The 23,032-nt window shown below is 42.1% G+C and overlaps 1 protein-coding gene across 1 annotated transcript in view; it reads left to right on the top strand.

Annotated features, from left to right (window-relative positions):
- Positions 1–23,032, top strand: part of APCDD1 (APC down-regulated 1) — a 93,121-nt gene that overhangs the window by 15,675 nt on the left and 54,414 nt on the right. The window contains exons 2-3 of the mRNA XM_030213428.1: positions 5,435–5,618; positions 15,356–15,887. Coding sequence (XP_030069288.1) covers positions 5,435–5,618; positions 15,356–15,887 — 716 coding nt within the window. The remainder of the gene's footprint in view (positions 1–5,434; positions 5,619–15,355; positions 15,888–23,032) is intronic.

The raw sequence follows: 23,032 nt of genomic DNA, 5'->3' as shown, positions 1-23,032 counted from the left end.
CCGCTGCGCACCCTCCCCCCCCGGAGCACATTTTTAATTGATTTAAAAGCGAGAGGCGGGCGGGAGGGCCAATCCGCCCCCGAGTCCACGTCGCTGGGAGCTGCGTCGGCTCCGTTGGTTCCTTGCTGTCTCTGCCCCGGAACAGGAAGTAACCTGTTCCGGGGCAGAGGGAGCAAGGAACCAATGGAGCGGGCACCCGGGGCAGACCGCCCCACCGCCCCCCCTTCCTACGCCACTGCTTCCACACACAGGAAGGTGGTAGAGCTAGAGGACATGAATTGAGCTTGCAGGAGGGCTGACTCAGGAAGTACTTTTTCAAGGAGAGAGTGGTAGATACCTGGAATGCCCTCCTGCGGGTGATGGTAGAGATGAAAATAGTAACAGGATTCAAAAATGTGTGGGATAAACCCAAAGTAATCCTGAATGGAAAGAGAATGGAACCAAACAAAACTTAACCAAACTTAGTGGTGCTTAGATGGCAACTCCAGTAACTGGGAAATAAAGCCAGTGCCAGGCTTCTACAATCTGTGCCTTAATCATGGCTGGATAGATCTGAATGGGCTGGAATGGGGCTTTGATGGCAGTTCCAGTGTTTGGGGAACAAGGCCAGTAAAGGACAGACTTCTATGGTCTGTGCCCTGAAAATAGCAAGGACAAATGAAGATCAAGTATACATATGTAGTATCACATCATACCATATGCTATGAGTTTGTTTGTTTTTTAAGTGCTTGATAGACTTCAAATACATGTTGTACTCTGGAAGTTTTTTTTCAGTCACGTATGGATTGGGCGACCCTGCAGCCCTTAACAATGTGCTTGTTTTCAGCTGTAGCTGATTTTATAGTTTGAATCTGAAAATCATATGAGCTACTGGACGGCTCCAGAACATCAGGGGCAATCTGAACCACTTCTGATTCAGTGGGGGTAAATAGTCATGGAGTTGATATACCTCCTTTATGTGAGTATAACCAAAGCGGTTTACATCTGTCCCTAGTGGCAGTAGTGTACCAAGGGTGGGGCGGTGGGAGCAGTCCGCCCCAGGTGCAGGCAGCAAGGGGGTGCACAGAGCAGTTGCGCGGCTGTCAGCTCCGCTGGTTTCCTACCTCCTCTGACGTTACTTCCTGTTCCAGGGCATGGGACTGGCGGAGCTAACAGCCACGCAACTGCTCCATGCAGCCCCAGGTGGTGAGGGTGATGCGCTTCGGGGGAAGGGGGTGTTGTGCCGAGGGGTGGTGATACTCCTGGGGGGAGCACAATGCGCCGGGGAGGGGGTGAAGCAGCGACCCACCCCAGGTGGCAGCTAACCTACTGTAGGTACACCACTGCCTAGTGGGCTCGCAATCAGTTTTTTGTACCTGGTGCAATGGAGGGTTAAGTGACTTGTCCAGATTCACAAGGAGCTGCAGTGGATCTTGAACTCAGTTCCTCAGGTTCTCAGCCCACTAGACTAACCATTAGGCTTAGCCTGTCCTTGAATGATCCGGATCCATCGGGTAGATTTGTTTTTTTTATAGCATTAATTAGATCCAGTAGCCCTCTTTGCTAGGTCATAGCAGCAAATTACACTTATTGTGATTTTACTTCCAGTGTGTATTGGTGTTTTTAAGACTGTGAAATATGCCACATAATGATGGAAGGAGATAACTTTGTTCATCCCAAAGACAGGAAGAAAGTATATTTTGCGATCGCAGACGTGTGATACTGCAGGGGTAGTATATCTGATTTTGTGCCCCTGCAACCTTAGGTCAAACATCACGAGCTTTAAAAACGCGACTAATGGAACACCATTCCTTCCTTAAGTTATCTAAACAAGAAGCCCCGATGGTCAGTCATTGTGGTGCAGTTGGCCACAGGTTCGATGATCTAAGATGTATTGTCCTGGAACATTTAAAACCTCTGATGAGAAGGGGAGATCAGAGGCGCTGTTTGAGGCAAATGGAGCAGAAGTGGATCTTCTATCTTAAAACTATAGAACCAGAAGGGATGAATATTAAAGTTGAATGGGCAGCATTTTTTTTTTTTTTTTTAAACATGACAAGAGGTATATCTATAGATGAGATGTGGGATTGGCCATTTCAAGAGATGATGCATATATGGAAGTTACATGCGGATAGGCTAATAAAGGAAGAGGAGTGGCTTTTCAGGATGGATGAATATCGGTGACGTATGAACATAAGATAGTTGCTGATTGGCCACTGATTGACGGGGAGGGATCTTCCCTGATTGAAAAATGGAGGCGTTTGGGCAGTCGGTAGAATTCCCTCTCTCTGAAGTACAGCAGATGTGACACAGGAAAGTCGGAGAATAAATAATTCCTTTGTACGATTAACGTGAACCCCTGAAGCAGCGACCCTGTTGGGTGAAGATGAAGATGGTACATGAGTGAGCCGGTTCAATACGGATTTCAGCTAAGTAACTGGCGTTTATGTGCCACAGCGTTATAAAGGACATTGAGATTTAAAATCTGAGAGACATTTAAACCTGTGGAATATTGGTTCATGACACGCTTGCAGAAGTGATAGTAAAATACTGTGTGGTAATTGATAAAGTGGAGTTTTTTTTGGCGATATGATGGTGCGCAGCACCTATGCCTTATAGTCAGTTAAGTCTGGTTGGCTGGGTGGCGTTTACTGAAACCTTTTTTCTCCACTTTTAAACAAGTAAGTCTAGATACTGCTTTTGCGGATTTTAAGCGTGTTGTGCACCTAATATATAACATAGTAAGTGTAAAGCTGTGTGTTGGATTTTCTAATTAACAATTAAAAAGCTTGAGTGAACTATTACTTTATAGTATGCCTGGTATTGGATTTTGGGTTTGAATTTAGATTGCAGCTTTGTCAGTAATAGCTCGAGGCAAGTTACATTCAGGTACAGTAGATATTTTCCTGTCCCTAGAGGGATTACAATTTAAGTTTTGTACCAGATTCAATGGAGGGTTAAGTGACTTGTCAAAGATTTCAAGGAGCAGCAGTGGCCTCCCCGTTGCTGTCTGCAGCTCTATTAGGTACAGCTAATACAGATAGTATATATTATCTATATTAGCTATACCTAATCTTTGTAACTCTACAGCTTACTAAAGGATAGCAGAGCTGAAGACTGGTGACCATCTAGCAACTTTCCAAAAACATTGATAGGTAAATTATTTTATGGTTTCCAGTAACCTCGGGATTTCTGTTATAGTGCTGCTGAACATCACTGTTCACACGAGCTAGGACTGACAGAGAGCAAAGTAGTAAAGTACCTGCAAATATTTCCAGACTACTGCAAATACGTTTCTGTTTAATATACTGCATTGTCTTGCCATGCATTATTTTGATTTTATTTTGGTACATAATTCCCTGAAATGTATTAGTGTGTATAATACCATTAATAACAGAGGTGCTGGGGAAGGAGTCCTTTCCTTGCTGTGTTCAGCAGTGCCCCTACTGTCCCTTTATTTAATTTATATATATATATTTTTTTTGGGGGGGGGGTTTTTTTGTTAAAAGTGGTTCTTGTACAGAGGGAGCAGTATTCACAGATTGATCTGTTGGGACTAATGGAAATAAAATTATCAGGTAAAAACTAATTTTTCCTTAGCGAGGATGGGCGGGTATGGCTTAGATTCCAGTGGTGTGCTTGACAGTTTTTGCGCCTTGAAAGTGTGCCATGAGATGAAAATTTTGAAAATCACTGCTCTGAGGCAACTCAGAGACAAGGCTGGTTTCCATTAATGAAACCTAGGGTTCTTCAGATAGGGGCTTTATTTTTTTCTTAAGGTAGCCTTGTAAATGCTTGTTTACATTTAAAAATGTCTCTTATCTTCTATGAGCTGGTTTTTATCCTTTTTTTCTTGTGTGATGTGATAGTGCAGGAAGACCAGCTTATTTTCTACTGCGGGATTTGGCGGGTGCCAGAATTACCACTGGGCACAAGTGCTAGCCCAGCATTAGTGCCAATTTGACGCACGCTACCTCTGCATTGGCTCTTCCACACCTTCGTAAAAGGGTCCCAGTGTGTTCTAGTTTCTGATACACTCCTGTTCTTGTAATTATAATGAACATTTCTTGCATCAAGTTTACAAAAGCCCACAGCAGGGTTATTTCATAGTATTTTATATATGAAGTTTGACAGCATATAATTTTGTATTCTGTTTAACACTGAACATTTTAAGAGTTCATTTAGCAGAGAAAAACAGCTGAAGGATGTAGTGTGTGAGCGGATGCAAAATCTAGACAGTCTTGAATTCTCATTAGATACGTATGCATAATGAGTCCTAACTGCAGATTTTGTGAAGACCTTTTTCTGTTGACATTAAAGTTGGCCTGGAAATGCAATGATTTTGCTTTTAAAAAATGTTAGGGCTGGATTTACTAAAGTGTGCTACCATGGTAGCTAATGTTATAAGACTAGGTCCCATTTGTCACCAGGGCGAGCACTCCCGGTGCAATCAAGAAACAAATGTCCACCAGCAACTTCAATTTAAAGGTTTTTATTCCATGCAGGTTTCTAGTAGACCTGATACACGGTTCCAACAGCAGCATTCACCTTTAATCTTAAGCAAATGTAAGCCACCTGAAAGAGTGTGGCAAATAGTCCCCTTGAAGCAGTAGGCTGCCAGCACCTACCAGGATTCAATACAGGCTCACAGTCAGCTTCAGTCTGGGCTCTTTATCCAGTGCACAATAAACAGTAGTTCAATTCCCAAGACAAACAGTTCAATCAGTTCATCATCCCAGTTCAATCACAAAGCAGCCTTTACTTTCAGGAGGTTTCAATACTTTAGGGACTTCCTCACACCCAAGGGCTTTCAGCCTTCTTCAGTACTTTAGGGACCTCTTTTACCCAAGGGTTTTCAGCCTGCAATTGCTTCTCTCCTCCTGAACTGAACTCCCCTGAGACTCCTTCCCACCTGCCTAATCAATCCCTGGCTTCTGCTCAATCATTCTCCTTCCACTAGCTTCCCTCACATCCATACCAGCTGAGGTAAGCATTAGACTAATGAGGAGCTCCTGCACATAGGGTTTCCTATCTCTCTTTCCCCCTTGTGGCCGCCACTACACACCCTGCCAGCTTACACCCATGTCTTCCCCGATTGCAGCTAGGAGTCCAGTCTGGGTTCTTCATCTCACCCTCTGGCTCCTTGCCTGCAATGCCTTCTGGGACTTGTATTTCAAACTGAAACTGCCTTAACCCAGCTATCCTGGATGTGACTATCACACATTGTATAAAAAAAGGGATCTGCAATAAACGTGTGTTATGTTTTAGTAAATCTAGCTCATAGTTGATAGTATTGTAATAGAAACTGCTTTGGAAAGATGTAATCTTTCTCTTCCACCAGGACCAACATGGTTCACAGATAGAAAAGCTTCCCAAATTTCTGCCATGAAGGGTTTTTTTTTCTTAATCTTTCCCAGCAAGTTCTCTAAATACTTCCCTAATTTTTGTTTTGTAGGGATGGGTGAAGGCTCTTCTGTGCTGCATCCAGATAGTAGATCTTACCCTCGATCTCTAGAGAAAAGTGCATGGAGAGCTTTCAAAGAATCCCAGTGCCACCATATGCTTAAGCACCTTCACAATGGAGCCAGAATTACTGTTCAGATGCCTCCCAACATTGAGGGACACTGGGTCTCCACTAGGTAAGAATATCATTTGTCATACTTGGAAGCATAAGATAGCACATGTACTTTTATTTATTTATGTTTTTTTTAATCTCAAGTGCATTTTCTCCTCTGACCAAATTATGCCATCTGGAATGCCTGTAAACCACCCAGATCTTCAAGTTAGCTTGGGTGGTATAGTAAGTTTTAATAAACCCTAACCATTATTAAATGACCACTTCAACAAATTTATAAGCTAAAATATGTAGGCAACAGTTCCAGCAACAGAAAGATTGGGGGGGGGGGGGGAGGCACATATGAGTACCTAGCTGATGGTTGAAGGCTGTACAGGTGCACCCAGTACAAAGAGCACCTACCTCTCAGAACAAGTCCATTCTCTGGAGACTAGAATGGCAGAATGAAGAATTGAGGCAGACAGTGGCATATAGAAAAAAATCTTCAAGGACAGTGTAAATCAATTCTGGCAGCTCGAGTAGTTTTGACAGAGCAAAGTCACCAGGAAGGAGACGTTCACCTTGACATTGCAGGAAGTGATGATGTAGTCATGACCTGCCTTCCAGCTGATGTTATCTTCTCATACTGAGGTTGTCTCTTCAGGGGGTGCCTACCCAGGAAAGATGGGGAGGACTGCCATTTTTGGTGAATTCATATTTAGACACATAAATAGCTGAGTGGCTACTGGGCATGAAGACTGCTTAGTGCAAAGGTGACTGATCTCATACATCAGCCAGATAAGATTTTTGAATGCTGAGGAAGAGCTAGCTGTTGTGATACATGTAGAGAAACAGAGAAAAGTGCAGGAGAGTCGTTCTGGAAGCCAGATTTAGTATTTTAGGTTGGAGATTAAAATCCAGAACCCCAGGGTACCATTTTCAGAAATGGCCCTAGAGCTATGTCCAGGATCCTGAGAACAGGCTTAGCTCTGGAGTGAGTCTCAATGCATGCTTTCCCTACTTGTTCTAACTAGGAGAAAAATACTTAACATTGAAGTTCTCCTGTGTCCTGTTTTTCTTTGTGGTGAGTACTCATTACACATGCAGTTCTTTTACAATGGAATTGTGCACTATGTCAATATTTGTAGGTTTAAAGGAATTAATGCCAAGTTTGGTTAAAAAAAAAAACACCTTTTTTCTGTCTGACTACATATGCTTAATTATTCAGTCACTTGTTGGCTAGGGAATGGGGTGTTAACTGTTTTAAAATATTTTTTGTGAATTATGGGGGCCCATTTGGTGATTTTTTTCTTATAGCACTGTGTCTGATAGAACTATCCAGATGTTTAATAATTGTAGTAGACATGCAAACTGGAGCAACAGGAGGTTGGCAGCAGCTCAACACAGGATGAGTTTATCTTTTATTATCATTTTCATATGGTTGCAGAACTAAGTTTATAAACAATGTTTTATCTTCTGCCCTCAGCAGTCCTTGCTACTTCAGTACAGTTTTTCCATTCCATTTATTCACATTATACAGTGTTTGCTATACTGTAATTAAATTGTGAACACAAATAAAATCAAGTAACACATAATAAAAATATAAAAATATGTAATACAATTCATAATTAATAGTAGAGTAAAGCATTTTTACAAAAATCAGTATATCACTCTTGCCCAGCTGGTACAGAAGCTCTTTACTCCAGAGCTGGGGCAGCCCAAGAAGGTTTGATTGAGAGGAGACATTGTCACGTGACAAGGCTGAAGCAGTCTACACCCAAGGTGGTTTAATTGCTTTCCCGTGCAGCCACCGCTGCCATCTTGATACACTCAAAATACGTTACTTTGTATGGCAGCAATCTCCGCTTGCAGGCTGCAGGCCACATAATGGGCCACGCACGCTTCCAACGTCTCCTGTTAGTTAAACCTCCTTGGGAGGTAGCCCTTCCTCTGAGGCACACGTCCATTGTAGCAGCAGCCCTTTCCTCCTCCAAGACACATCCAAGCCTGACTAGATCCCTCAAATCTGAACCCAGATCTCCTGTACTGAAACAAAAAGAAATGCAGTTCTGAGTCATGAGACAAACAACTTTTTGGAAGATTTATATTTCACTTTTTAACATCTTTCACAATTCCCTTTAAATTTTATGAAAGGGGGATTCCTCCCTCTTATTGAGATAGCGGGAGCCCAATATTCAAAGCATTTGTGCTCCTATCTTTGAAATTTATGCTCCTAAAGTGGCCTGTTTGAACATTTTTGAGGACTGAGTGCTTAAATTTATACTCAAAATTTCACTAACCAGCCAGGAGAGAGGCTCCTGGCCAGTTAAATCACTTGTGTGGGGCTATCCACTGCCATTTTGAAGTGCTAGCAAAAGGAAGTGTTTGTACGTAAGTATTGCCATACTGGGACGGACCAAAGGCCCATCAAGCCCAGTATCCTATTTCCAACAGTGGCCAATCCAGGTTACAAGTACCTGGCAAGATCCCCAAACAGTACAATACATTTTATGCTGGTTATCCTATAAATTAGCAGTGGATTTTCCCCCAAGTCCATTTTAATAATGGCTTATGGACTTTTCTTTTAGGAAGCTATCCAAACTTTTTAAACCCCACTAAGCTAACTGCTTTTACTACATTCTCTGGCAACTTTCACCACAACAACAGGGAAGATCCTTAGTCTGCTTTGACTGGAAGACAAACCTAACAGCTTTCAGCTCTTCTCCCTCAGTCACACCCTCCTCCACTACTTTCTGTCACTAGCTTACTGCTTTAGAGGTCGTAAAGGGAAAGCACCAGGAACTTTCCTTCTGCCAGGGCTTCCAGGCATACCCTTCTCTTAAAGGTAAGTAAGGTGGGGAACGTTTCTGCCAAAGGCTGCTGCTTATTACAGTCCTACTAGCACTCTTCAAGGAGTATTGACTATTTTCCGCTTTTCCTTCCCCTATTCCAGGGAGCTGACAGCTCTTGTCTGTCATATTCTGTACTCACAAATAATGACTTTCTCTCACTTTCTGTTTGTATTAATAAACAAACTTTTTTTTTTTTTAATTCAAACATATGCTCTGCTTTCTTTTTTTCTTTTTTTCTTTTAACTAAACAGTGACTGATTTAGAAATGGGAATAACTAGTGTGGTAATTACATTTTCTGATGACACAAAGTTATTCGAAGTTGTTAAATCACAGGAGGATTGTGAAAAATTGCAAAAGAACCTTATGAGATGGAAGACTGGGCATCCCAGTGGCAGATGGCATTTTATGTGAGCAAATGCAAAGTGATGCATGTGGGAAGGACCCAAATTTTAGCTATGTGATCCACATTACGAATTACCATCCAGGAATAGAATCTAGATGTCATTGTTGATGATACATTGAAACCCCCTGTTCAGTGTGCAGCAGCGGCTAAGAAAGCAAATAAAATTTTAGAAATTATTAGGAAATGAATGGTAAACAAAAATGAGAATATAATGCCTTTGTATTGCTCCTTGGTGTGACCGCAACACAAATACTGTGAGCAGTTGTGGTCACCACATCTCAAAAAAGATATTTCAGGATTAGAAAAAGTACAGAGAAGGGCGACAAAAATAATAAAGGGGATGGGACAACTTGCCTATGAGGAAAGGCTAAAGCAGCTAGGGGTCTTCAGCGTGGACAAGAGACAGCTGAGAGGAGATATGTTAGAAACTCCCACATATGATGTGAAACTCCCACATATACCCAGAAATGTTACTATTGCCTTCTGTAATATTACTATCATGTATTCCATTACTATGTAACCCAAAATCCTTCTGTAACATCAATTGTCTACTCTTTTCTCTTTTCTACTATCCATGATGTATTGTAAGCCACATCGAGCCTGCAAAGAGGTGGGATAATGTGGGATACAAATGCAACAAAATAAATAAATAAAATATAAAATTCTGAGTGGAGTGTGCGGCGTCGGCCAAAAAAGCAAACAGGATGCTAGGAGTGTGCGGGGACAGCCATGAAAGCAAATAGGATGCTAGGCATTATTAGGAAAATGATGCAAGTTAAGACCAAGATCATGTATTCCAGTCCAGAGTGGGCTTCTTCTGTTCCAGTCTAGCGGCTTGTGAAGTTGATATACTCATTTCCCCTGAAGCAGTTTGAATAGCGAAACAGGGAACCCCTGTCGGGAGCATAGATGAACCTTTAAGATAAGTACCGTTATGACTTGTATTTGTTTTTGCTAAGAAATTTGTTCAATTTATGTGGACTGGTTAATGATATTTTTGACATTTTCTTCAGTGTTCTTTCATATTCTGTATTATTTGTGAATTTCTATGAATAAATAAGTTTGTATTTTCCATAACTACATTTGGTGAAGTTATTTTTTTATGACTAACATGAGCTACCTTTTGTGAAGGCTTTCCCATATTATATAGGTGTCTCCTTTTTTTTTTTTTTTTTTTTTTACTGAGGTCTTTTTTCTCCACATATTTTTCTTTATTGATGTCATGGATTCCCTGTGGTACAGGTAGTTTGGTAGAATCTTTTTTAGATTTTGTTATTGACTAGATAAATGTTACATCAGGGAGCACTAGGGAGGTAAAATTCTTAGATGTAATAGATGACTGCTTCTTGGAGCAACTGGTTCTAGGGGGAGTTATTTTAGATCTAGTTCTTAGTGGAGTGCAGGGCATGGTACGAGAGGTAATGGTGTTGGATCCACTGGGAAACAGTGATCATAACATGTTCAAATTAGAACTGATATCTGGAATGAAGTTAACTGAGGAAATCTACTGTAGCAGCATTTAATTTTTGAAAGGGTGACTACAACAAAATGAGGAAAATGGCTAAAAAGAAGCTAAAAGGGTTGGCTGCAAAGGTTAGGACTTAAAATCAGGCATGAACATTGTTTAAAAATAACCAGTGTGGAAGCCCAGACCAGATGTACTCCACATAGTAACAAAGGTCGAAAGAAAAGCAAAAGAAAGCCAGCATGGTTAAAAGGTGAAGTGAACAGGGCTATTAGAAGAAAATAAGAAGCAACATAAGCACTATCAAGCTAGATAGAGGGGGCTCTTTCCTGCCCCGAAAAGGTCACTAGACCACCAGGGCAGTACAGTAAGGGGAAGGGAGGATAGGATACCCTTAAGGGGTGTGAAAGGGGTGGGGCGGGGCGTGTTCTCTTTTTGGGGGGAGTAAATATGGTAACCTTAGCCTGGGACCCCGGGTGGAAAAAGGGAGCTGAGCTGGGGGTGTGTGTGAGCTGTCTAGGTGGGTTACACTACTCTGGTAAAAATTGTCTTTTCTTTGAGCCAAAGCAACTGTTAGACTTCTTGGTGGCTAGGGAATCAGAAGGGGGTTTGGTTAGACTCCCATAATCATGCACATACCGACTGCAGGGTTTTGTAGTCTATTCTGTCATTCATTTTAAATATGATTTTTCTTTGATTATATATTTGATTAGTTTTCCTGTGGTTCCTCTCAATTTTCTTATTGTGGACAAAACGTTTGATTTGTTTTTTTTTCTTAATTCTTATATTTTTTATTTTCCTTTATGTAGTATTCTCTTTTCAGATTAATTTTGCTTGAATTGTATTATAAATATTGCATAAATTAAATGCTGACTGCTGGCAACTAAACAAGACCTCTAGACCTGGATATTTAATGTTTGTTCGTGTCCGGGCACCAGCATTGAATAGCTGGGTCATCAGCAGACCTGGAAGTTAGTCAGGTGTGATCTGACCTGCATATCTAATTAGAAACACAAGAAAAGCAAATACTGGGCCTTCAGGACTGAGAAAAATGTTATCCTTTATTCTGACAAGGACCCGACATGGGCCGTGTTTTGGCGTACAAACGCCTGCATCAGGGGTCTGACATAAAAATACATAAATAGGTTAATTAAAAGATATACATTAATATGAACCAATATCACACATATATATCTCAGGTGCATATCTATAAAAAAGCAAAATACCAATCACAGTACAGAAACAATTTAAAACACAATCACCAATTCCTACAAAGAAGAGGACCAAAATAAACAGAAAAACATAAATACATTATCTTAAAATTCAGTAATGTAAACATATACAAATAACAATTTAAAACGCGATCATCAGTTCGTACAAAAAGAGGACCAAATTAAACATTACAAACGGGAAAACAAAGATGCAGTCATCCAAAAAATTCCATAATGTAAATATATAAACATTAAAAATGTCATATATGCATCTGTTGAATGTAGAACGTAAATGACAGAGAAAAGTCCCGAATGCGGAAGAGATTTCAGACCACAGTCATCAAGTCATTCAAAAAGACCAGAGACAAACAATGCAAACAAACAGCTTATTCAAATGAAAGAACCTTACCAAGAAAGTCCAAAAGGTCTGCTCAAGGACTAAAAGGGTAAAATAAAATAAACACTCAGGATAAGTGTCCTAGTATAAGAGAAAGCACAGGGGAAAGGGATTATATTAGTACTTTGATGCATCCAAAAAAGTTTTTTTCAGAATACAATTTATCCTATAGCAGGTGTGTGTATATACAGTCAGATGCTATGCTAATCATCAATGTGGTGAAACCCTAATCAAGCAACAAAGTGTGCTATTTAAAATAACGAAATACGAGCTGAACAGAGCATCCATGCAGTATGTTAACAGACATGAGGGGATATTAGAAGAGGTATGTGCCTTTCTGCACCCAACTAACGAGTGTATCTCTGCTAGTGCGTTGTTTCATCCAAACAGAATAACTAAACTATGTGGACAATGACAAGAAATGAGACGGTGTGACTAAAATACGTGGACAATCTTAAAGAACGAAATATAGAAATACCAACCAATCATACAATATAAAAATGTAGTTTAAAAAAATGAAATATAATAAATAATAAAACAGCCAAGACTCCCATGTAATGTGCTATTTTGAAGGCTAAGCAACATTGTCATTAACCATGGCAATGTCCTGACAAACAAGCTTGGTCTATGAGGTGAACTGGATCTAGTTTCAAATAATACTTCGTGGTTTGTCATCCGGCAATATAACGCATACAGAAGACATCCACATTAAAAGGCACAAATGAAGTGCCGCCACACTCTAGAGATGTCACGTGGAGGGGCATAATCGAAAAGGACGCCCAAGTTTTGCTGAGGACGTCCTCTCAAAACTTCCCGGTGGAGGGGCGGGGAAACCTGTATTATCGAAACAAGATGGACGTCCATCTTTCATTTCAATAATACGGTCGGGGATGCCCAAATCCTGAAATTTAGGTCGTCCTTAGAGATGGTCATCCCTAGACTTGGTCGTTTCTGATTTTCGGCGATAATGGACACCAAGGACGCCCATCTCAGAAACGACCAAATGCAAGCCCTTTGGTCGTGGGAGAAGCCAGCATTCGTAGTGCACTGGTCCCCCTGACATGCCAGGACACCAACCGGGCACCCTAGGGGGCACTGCAGTGGATGTCATAAATTGCTCCCAGGTACATAGCTCCCTTACCTTGTGTGCTGAGCCCCCCCAAACCCACTACCCACAACTGTACACCACCATCATAGCCCTTACGGGTGAAGGGGGACACCTAGATGTGGGTACAGTATGTTTGTGGTGGATTTGGAGGGCTCACATTTACCACCACAAGTGTAACAGGTGGGGGGGGGGGGGGCTGGGTCCACCTGCCTGAAGTGCAGTGCACCCACTAAAACTGCTCCAGGGACCTGCATACTGCTGTAATGGACCTGAGTATGACATTTGACGCTGGCAAAAAATATTTTTAAAGATGTTTTTTTAGGGTGGGAGGGGGGTTAGTGACCACTGGGAGAGTAAGGGGAGGTCATCCCTGATTCTCTCCGGTGGTCATCTGATCAGTTCGGGCACCTTTTTGTGCCTTGGTCGTAAAGAAAACAGGACCAGGTAAAGTCGGCCAAGTGCTCGTCAGGGATGCTCTTTTTTTTTTTTTTTTTTCATTATGGGTCAAGGACGTCCATGTGTTAGGCACGCCCAAGTCCCACCTTCGCTACGCCTCCAACACGCCCCCATGAACTTTGGTCGCAATGGAAAGCAGTTGGGGACGCCCAAAATTTGGCTTTTGATTATACCGATTTGGGCGACCCTGTGAGAAGGATGCCCATCTTCTGATTTGTGTTGAAAGATGGGCGTCCTCCTCTTTCGAAAATGAGCCTGATAGCGTCTGAGATTAGTCATGTTGTCTGCAAATCCCAAGCAGAGGGGGTATAACAAAAATTTACCCGGTGTCAGTAGGTTGTCTGTATATGCTGCAAAAAACGCCATCCTTAGTAAAAACCGCCAAAAGTGGGTGCATGCGAATTGAGCGCCTTAAATCGTACAGATCAGATGCTGACGTCACTTGTTAGGTCCTGGCAGCTCTATGTAGAAAAAAACTTTGGACTGTAAAAACGATTCTTTCATTTGGTGCTGTCAGGATAGTTGGTACAGACTGGTAACTGCAAGACCAGCTATAAATTAAGTGCTGTCAGGGCATGTTATAAAAATAAACCCAGGCAGAGTAGTGTATGATGTGCAGTTAGATGGGGCTGCTTTAACTCGTCCTCACATGCAGAATGATAAAGCATCGTGCATGGTAAACCAGATGCAAGTATATTAGATGGGAGAGCAGCACACAGATTCCAGATATGGTCTTACAAAACAGATGTTTAATTATCTATGTGTAGCATGCAATCCTGTCTGTTTGAAAATCTCTGCATTTTGCAATGTGTTTCACAACAAAATCTGAACCACAAAATGGATGGAGTAAGTGACAGGGTGCAAAAATGTAAAAAATAAAAAAAATACAACATGATAAAAAAATCAAGAAAATCCAAAGTCCAGATAATCATAAGTCCAGATAATTGGACATTCCTCTTTGAAAAGAGAATATACTTTGAGTGTTGCATGTTGAGCATGAATCGTTTGTTTACTCTTTTCAAAAATACTAGGACTAGGGGACATGCGATGAAGCTACAAAGTAGTAACTTTAATACAAATCGGAGAAAATTTTTCTTCACTCAAAGTGTAGTTAAACTCTGGAATTCGCTGCCAGAGAATGTGGTAAAGGCGGTTAGCTTAGCGGGGGTTTTAAAAAGATCTGGACGGCTTCCTAAAGGAAAAGTCCATGACTTGGGGAAAATCGAAATCTATTTCTGGGATAAGCAGCATAAAATTGAACTTTTTCAGGATCTTGCCAGGTATTTGTGACCTGGATTGGCCACTGTCGGAAACAGGCTACTGGGCTTGATGGTCCTTTGATCTGGCCCACTGTGGCAATATTTATGTACTTATGTTTTCAATTATAAATGAGAAAAAATATCAAGCTATTTGTGATGATATAACATTTTTTATATCAGGCATAATGTGATAACTATGATACATAGATTTTGATTTAAAAAGTGGAAAAGATAAGGAACAGAAGCAATCCGGATAATTGGACATCCGAATAACCAGAGTTCAGATAATTGTCGTTCTACTATATAACTTGCCTTAGAACCACTACTACCAAACAGGTGTGAACTAAAGACAAATAAATAAATGTAAAACTGTGTGTTCCTCAGCAAGAAATGTGCCTGTGCTGCTTTTGAAGTTGTGGTTTGCTAAAAAAAAAAAAATCTTTCACAAAGCTTATGTCCGTAATATCAGAGTAACGTATTTTTAACTATGTTATTCTCATGAATTTAAAATTCCTTTTAGTAAATGCACACACTGAGGCAAGGTGTTCTTTGTTTCATGTCGCAATCTATTTTAGAAGGCCTGGTTTATCATTACATCAGGTACTTCTGCACTTTGTGAATTTAAAGAGCAATGCATAAATTTTGTTGCACTTATTTTATTTTTATACAGCTGTGAAGTTCGATCAGGTCCAGAGTTCATCACCAGGTCCTACAGGTTTTACCACAACAACACTTTCAAGGCCTACCAGTTCTATTATGGTGGAAATCGCTGCACAGATCCCAAATACACGTTGATTATCTGGGGCAAAATCCGTCTTCGCCAAGCATCTTGGATCATTCGTGGGGGTACAGAGGCCGACTACCAACTACATAAGGTGCAGATAATCAGCCACAGTGAGATTGTAGCAGAAAAGCTGAGCCAACTGGTCAATCAGACATGCTCTGGATTTATAAAAGCAGATAATCCCTGGGAGCCAGATGTGAGCTACGACCTATGGAGGGAAGAGAATGGTTGTGAATGTGCCAGAGCTCTCAATTTTGCCATGCATGAGCTGCAGCTGATCCGAGTTGAGAAGCAATACCTGCATCACAATCTAGACCATCTTATTGAGGAGTTGTTCCTGGGAGACATTCATACCGATCCCACCCAGCGGATGTACTATCGGCCATCTAGTTACCAGCCTCCTTTACAGAATGCTAAGGTAAGAACATCACTTGCCTACAGCATCACGCTTGTGGAACAGATGGTAAATCATTTGTAGTGTCAAGTATTACACTGTGACATGATGGTGTTCTCCAAATCATAGTTTCAAGTTAAGCATGACATGACATTCTTCTAATGTGATTATTATTATTATTACATCTATCTGGGGGATAATTTTCATTGTTTATTAGTGTATATAAAAGGACTCATTGTCAAATCACTTAGACGTACAAAGTACCGTGGAGGGGCATTTTCAATATGACATCTAAATCTGACTTTAGATGTTTTGCAAAAACATCCAAAATCTGAATAAGAAAAGTTCATTTTCCAAAAAGAAAAACATTTATCTTTTGTTTTGGAAAATACTGTTTCTAACAAGGTTTTGTGCTTTGGACATTTTGTTTTTTGGTTCATTTTCAAAACAAAAATGTCCAAGTGAAAAACGTAGAAAATCAAGCCATTGGGATATAGGATGGGCCAGCATTTTTAGTAGGCTGGTCTCCCAGACATCCCAGAAGATAAATGGGGCACCCTAGGGGGCACTGCAGTGGACTTCAAAAACATGCTCCCAGGTACACATCTCCCTTATCTTGTCTGCTGAGCCCACCAAAACCCACTACCCACAGCTGTACACAATAGCCCTTATGGGTGAAGGGGGCACCTATATGTGGGTACAGTGGGTTTCTGGTGAGTTTTGGAGGTCTTACAGTTTCCACCACAAATGTGACAGGTAGAGGGAGATAGGGACCAGAGCCCACACTCCATCGTGCACTGCACTACACTGACCACTACACTACTCCAGGGACCTGATGCTGCTGAAATAAACCCGATTCTAACATCTGAAGCTGTCATAGAAGTAGATAAAATCATATTTGTATTCACAGTGACCACTAAGGGGGTATGGGGGGGGGTCACCCCTGATTCCCTCCAGTGGTCATTTAGAGCACCCTTTTGTCCTTTTTCGTTATAAAAAAAGGTTTAGCTCAAAACATCTTAGTTTTAGTCATGGGCGGTTTTGTTTTGTTCCATTATGGCTGAAAAATGTCCAAGTGTTAGGAACACCCAGATCCCGCCTTTAACACACCCCCTTGTGATTTGAACGCACTTCTCACGGACTTCATAGAAAAACATCTAAAAATTGGTTTTGAAAATACCAATTTAGATGTTTTGTGAGAAAAATGTCTAAATGCAGATTTATGCCACTTTTTGGACATTTTTCTGTTTTGGAAATGAGCTCCATGGTAATCTATTTGTGAGTCTAAGTGCTTTGAAAATGAACCCCTTATCATTCAGGTTTTAATAGTTTATACCTGCTAAAATGTGAGATGAAATCAAAACCTACTTCTATTCTGAATATTTTCAATTAAAAAAAAACTTGCAGTGTGTAGAGTGCATCCTTAGTAATGGGGTAAAATAAGACCTGTGAGCTGAATATACAAAGTTATCCTGTGACATCAATCTCATCTTACCTTCTCAGCATACAATGTAGAATTGCTTTCCACTGTACTTTAAAAATGACACACAAAACTCGAAATGTGCACATGAACTGATGTCACAAAAAACCCCACAAAAAGACTAGACCTTATCGAATGTCATCTAATTGATTTCTGCACTATTTTTGCCATTTTTTGGGAGGGGGGGCATGTCGGGGTAGAGAATGGGCATGGATGTGCTAATCAGCTAATACACTGACAATTGCCACTGCACTAACTGGATAGTGAATTCATAACATGGGAGCCCTTAGCACCTCCTAAACAGAAGGTGGTAAGTGCTCCCATGGTCATATTTTTTTTCATGGCTATGCACTAATGCTAACATTGGCACATAAATGAAACAAATAGAAGATAACCCTTTTTGACAGCCATGCTGGAAATAGTCTCAGTGCACAGGAAAGGCCTGCTTAAGAATGCGCTAAGCACATTGCGTAACATAGCTTATTAAAACGGCCTCTAAAGAATGTTGGGTGTATTCCTCCTGAGGGGAATTTTTTTAAATGCAGCATTGGATGTAATCTGATCTTTAATAAGTGATTTTTTTTTTTTTTCTGAAACTCGTTAGTAAATATCAGTAGAAGATGATTTTGATGACCTTATTTCTAAGACTTTCAACTCCCCCTTTAAACTAAGTGCCAGCTTATAGTGAAACCTGGCCACTGCAACAGTCCCACATACACAAGATGGAAACTGCAACTCAAGAGGGCAAGTCTTCTCACTGTTGCCTAGCCTGCTTTTTCCTGGCTGCATAAGCAGCCTTCATCTTGTGCCCATGCTTGCAGGGGCATTTGCTTCAATCTGCTGCATTTACTCCAGGTACTGAATTGCGGTGTTCCTTGTTTTGGTAACTGCGGCTCTATGCCATTTGAACTGGTTTTTCTCCTTCGTGAGGCATGGCCATTTTTCTCCTGTCTGATGTGGAGGCAGCTGGCAACCTATGTCCGCAAGAGCATCCAGTGGTGCACTGCTGCAGCGGCCACCTTCAGGACACATCAGTCAACCTGGCATGGCCTCCTTAAGATGGCAATCCCCTGCGGCATTGGGAGCCTGAGACTCCAAGTTGTCTGGCCTGTTTTTTTGATCCCTTGAGACATTATCAGCCTTCAGCTCCCATCTGCATTCGCAGACACCATCATATGGCAGCATTTCCACCTCACAGCTCTCTGGTCCTTCAGCCACCTTGGGGCCATTCCAACATAGGCAATTGCCCTTGGACTATTGGCCTTTGGGCTGCTGTAGCCTTGCAGCTTGAAGTAGGTGCTAGGTAGGATGCTCCCTGGGTACTTTGCAGGTTGCATCCTTCTGTTTTTTGCTGCTGATGAGTGGAAGACAGTTTGTGGTGCCTTCACTGACCTTTTCATGGCCACTGTTCCATTGAGGGCCACGTAGGCTGCCTGATCTCACTCCTCACTGCATACTTTCAGGTTCTTGCTGTCTTGAGTGCCCTCTCTCTGTTTGGGCAGGTGGTGTGGTTGTGTCTTTTTGCTTCTAAAGGCACTCCTTCGCTGTTAGAGCTCTAGCTGTGCCTGCCTCTGGCAATTCATGTGGCCACTGTCAGCTTTTGCAGATGATGTTTAATGTGAGCAAGTGCAAGGTGATGCATGTGGGAAAAAAGAACCCGAATTATAGCTACGTCATGCAAGGTTCCACGTTAGGAGTTACGGACCAAGAAAGGGATCTGGGTGTCGTCGTCAATAACACACCGAAACCTTCTGCTCAGTGTGCTGCTGCGGCTAAGAAAGCGAATAGAATGTTGGGTATTATCAGGAAAGGTATGGAAAACAGGTGTGAGGATGTTATAATGCCGTTGTATCGCTCCATGGTGCGACCGCACCTTGAGTATTGTGTTCAATTCTGGTCGCCGCATCTCAAGAAAGATATAGTAGAATTGGAAAAGGTGCAGCGAAGGGCGACTAAAATGATAGCGGGGATGGGACGACTTCCCTATGAAGAAAGACTAAGGAGGCTAGGGCTATACAGCTTGGAGAAGAGACGGCTGAGGGGAGACATGATAGAGGTATATAAAATAATGAGTGGAGTGGAACAGGTGGATGTGAAGCGTCTGTTCACGCTTTCCAAAAATACTAGGACTAGGGCGCATGCGATGAAACTACAGTGTAGTAAATTTAAAACAAATCGGAGAAAAGTTTTCTTCACCCAACGTGTAATTAAACTCTGGAATTCGTTGCCGGAGAAAGTGGTGAAGGCGGTTAGCTTAGCAGAGTTTAAAAAGGGGTTGGACGGTTTCCTAAAGAACAAGTCCATAAACCGCTATTAAACGGACTTGGAAAACTCCAAAATTCCAGGAATAACATGTATAGAATGTTTGTACGTTTGGGAAGCTTGCCAGGTGCCCTTGGCCTGGATTGGCCGCTGTCGTGGACAGGATGCTGGGCTCGATGGACCCTTGGTCTTTTCCCAGTATGGCATTACTTATGTACTTATGTACTTATGCCTCACAGTGACAGCTTCAGCTTAGTGCATGGCTTTGGCCGCTTGGCTAGCTTTTGGCCCTATGGTATTGGCAGAATTTGGCTCTTCATGTCTATTGAGCTTCTTCCATTGGTACATGTGTAGCACAGCTCTATCACTGTCTGTACAGCATAGTCTCCCCTTTCAATGTGCTGCGCTGCTCGGTATTTGGCTGTGGAGCACAGTTCTGTCTACACCCAGTGGCCACCCTACAATATCTAACGTGTTCCATTCATGCTTCGCTGGTTCCAGTCTCAATTTGGTTCCATCTCAGGCTGCTGTTCCCAGTTTCCTCTCTGTCAGTTGGAATGGTCCCATGTCAGAATGGAGAGCAAACCCCTCCTTTTTCGTGTGTGGAACACAGCCCTAGTCCAGACTCTGAACACGACCATCTGTGCCTGGTGGCCTCGGCTCCTTTGTGGGGCACAGTTCCATTTCTGATGACTGGGCACATCTCCATTGCTGCCTGTTGAACATGACTTCTTCTTTGTGCTGAGCCTTCTATGACTGTTGAGTTCAGCTCCATATATGCCAGTTGGGCATGGATCCATTTTTGCCTAGTGAGCATGACTCTGTCTCTGCATGTTGAACTCCATCACTGAATGAAGACCACTTCTCCATCTCTGCATATGGAATGCATCTCTGTCTCTGAATGTCTCTATCATCTCTGTATGTCTAGCAAAGCTCTCTCTCTGAATTTAGTGCACAGCTCTCTCTACATGTGGAGTGCTGCTCCATCTTGGAATGGTGAGCATAACTCCATCTGGGATAATCAGTAAGGCTCTATGAATATGAATCATAGTGCTATCTCTGAGTGCAGAGCTTCATCTCTGCTTCTTCTGTATTGCTCCAGTACAGTTGGCTTGCTCTCTGTCTATGAGATACAGCTTGTTCTAGTGTTTTGGGGCACAGCTCCTTTTCTTGCATGTATGCCTAACTCCACCTCTGAGCAAGAGGTGAGGTTTCATGGTAGGAAGTGCATCTCCTTCTTCCTCTGGTTATGCTTCATAGCTTCAGCCTTGGGAGTTGTCCAAAGCCCCATCTCTGGATCCATAGTTCAATTCTATCTCTGATTACAGGGCATTGCTCCTTGTCTGGCTCTGGGATGCAGCTCTGTCTCTGGGTTTGGGCACAGTTGCATCTTTGGATGAGGAGTACTGCATCATTCGTGGAGGTGGAAGTGGACACGCTCTGAATGTACATACAGCTTCGACGCTGTTCCATATCTGACTCTCGGACTGGTCTCATCCTTGTCATCTGTGACTTCCCACTTTGTTGGAAAATCTGTTCTAGCTGGGGAGTGCGCTTCTGGTGTTCTGGAGTGTACAGCTCAGCTTTTTCTGTGTGGACTGTCACTAGCTGGCATCATACTTCAGCTCGTCCTGTGTCTATAGGGTTCCACTTGGCTCTGAGGTTGAGGCACAGTGGGCTTTTCTGGTACCTTTAGGCCACCAATGGGCATGGTCTCCCTTCTACTCCTGGTAGGCCCCAGTTGGGATAATGCAGCCTCATATGCAGCCATAGCTTGCTGGAGTCAGGCACCTATTGTTTGGGTGTATGTCTCTTCTATGAAGGTTCCCTACGTGGTCCTTATGAAACATGTTTTCCAGACCTTATCCAGATGATGGTTTCAGCTAGATCTAAAGCATCTTTTAGGATGTCCATTCTTTTCATGGCTGTGTCTGGTTCCCATCCTATTTACGGACTGCTTTGCTACATCCCACAAGTCTGGATTCATCTGCTGATGAAGATAAGGAAAGAAAAATTATGTCTTACCTGATAATTTTCTTTCCTTTAGTCATAGCAGATGTATCCAGGCTTCTACACTATCAGTTCAGTCTGTTTCTTGCTGTGGTTGCCTGTGCATATTTCTGCTAGTTGCCAGGTTTATGCCTCATTTCTGTGAGGAGGGAGAAATGTATGCCTTATGCGTTCTGCTTTATTATGAGACAAATTGACTGACCAAGGAGCATACCGTCCTATGTGGTAGAATTCAGTTTGGTACTCTCTATCTCCACTTGCTGGTAAATGGTCATAATCTACAAGTCTCTGGATTCATCTGCTGTGACTAAAGGAAAGAAAATAATCAGGTAAGACATAATTTTTCCTTAAGGTACGCTAACTGCAAGCACCCAGGAATAGAACTGACCTTTTAGAATTTATAGATGGATGGGGTTTAAATTGTTTTATAAATAAACTAGTGGAACCAAGCCTGTTTTGTCAACAATGAAATGGGCCTTAGGAAGGCTCTCGTATAAGCGTTTTTTTTCTCTCTCCTCTGCCCTCCCCTCCATGTCCAGCGATTCTTCCCTCCCATCCCATGCCCTCCATGTCCAGTGATTCTCCTCTTCCCTGCCCTCCCATCTGTGTCCCGCGATTCTCTCCTCCCCTCCATGTCCAGTGATTTGTACCTGAGCGTTCTCTGGCTAGCTGGCTTCCGTTCGTAACATCCTGACGTCAGCTCGCCTCCAGCATTCTCTTCCCTCTCACTGTTCCGCCCTCCTCTGACATCATTACGTCTTTATTGCATCTCAAAGCAGTATAGTATTTGTAGTCCCCGATTCTACCCATTGAAATTAGTGATGCAGGTCCCATAAAGTCTCATGATGGGAATCCAGGATTGGCCTAAAATCTGCCTCCTGGAACTGGAAGTTATGATATTGTCTGAAATTAAAGACAAACAGGGCAATTCTATAAATTGTTGCTTAAAAATAGGTACCAATTATGTGTGTAAGTTATAGAATAATAGTAGTTATATGCTTGATTGGCGCCACATATTGGTATTTATGTGCGTAAGTGCTAGACAGTATTCTATAGCATACAAGCCTCTATATCACTTAGAGCATAAATTTGAGGGGGGCACACATGGGAGCAGAGAGTGAGTTGATCATTGGCATGTTTCCGAGTTATGTGCATAACTTACAGAATAGTATAAGTTGTGTGCACTTCAGGGCATAACTAGGTGCCAACAGTTACAACTGCCATTGATTTAACATAACCTGCTAGCGCCTAACTTTTAGGCATGCCCATGCCAACTTGTATTCATATAATATAACAGAATCTTGGCACCCAGATGCAGTTATAGAATTGGCACTGTGCACAGCATTGGGATGCCCAAATCTTGGTGCCAATTTATAGAATTGCCACCTAAACATGTATCAGCAGCATTGGTTTTAGA

Source organism: Microcaecilia unicolor, chromosome 1 (genome assembly GCF_901765095.1).
Source record: "Microcaecilia unicolor chromosome 1, aMicUni1.1, whole genome shotgun sequence".
In the NCBI taxonomy this organism is placed as follows: domain Eukaryota; kingdom Metazoa; phylum Chordata; class Amphibia; order Gymnophiona; family Siphonopidae; genus Microcaecilia; species Microcaecilia unicolor.
Note: the sequence above shows the minus strand (reverse complement) of the source record. Positions and strands in the feature narration are given on the sequence as shown.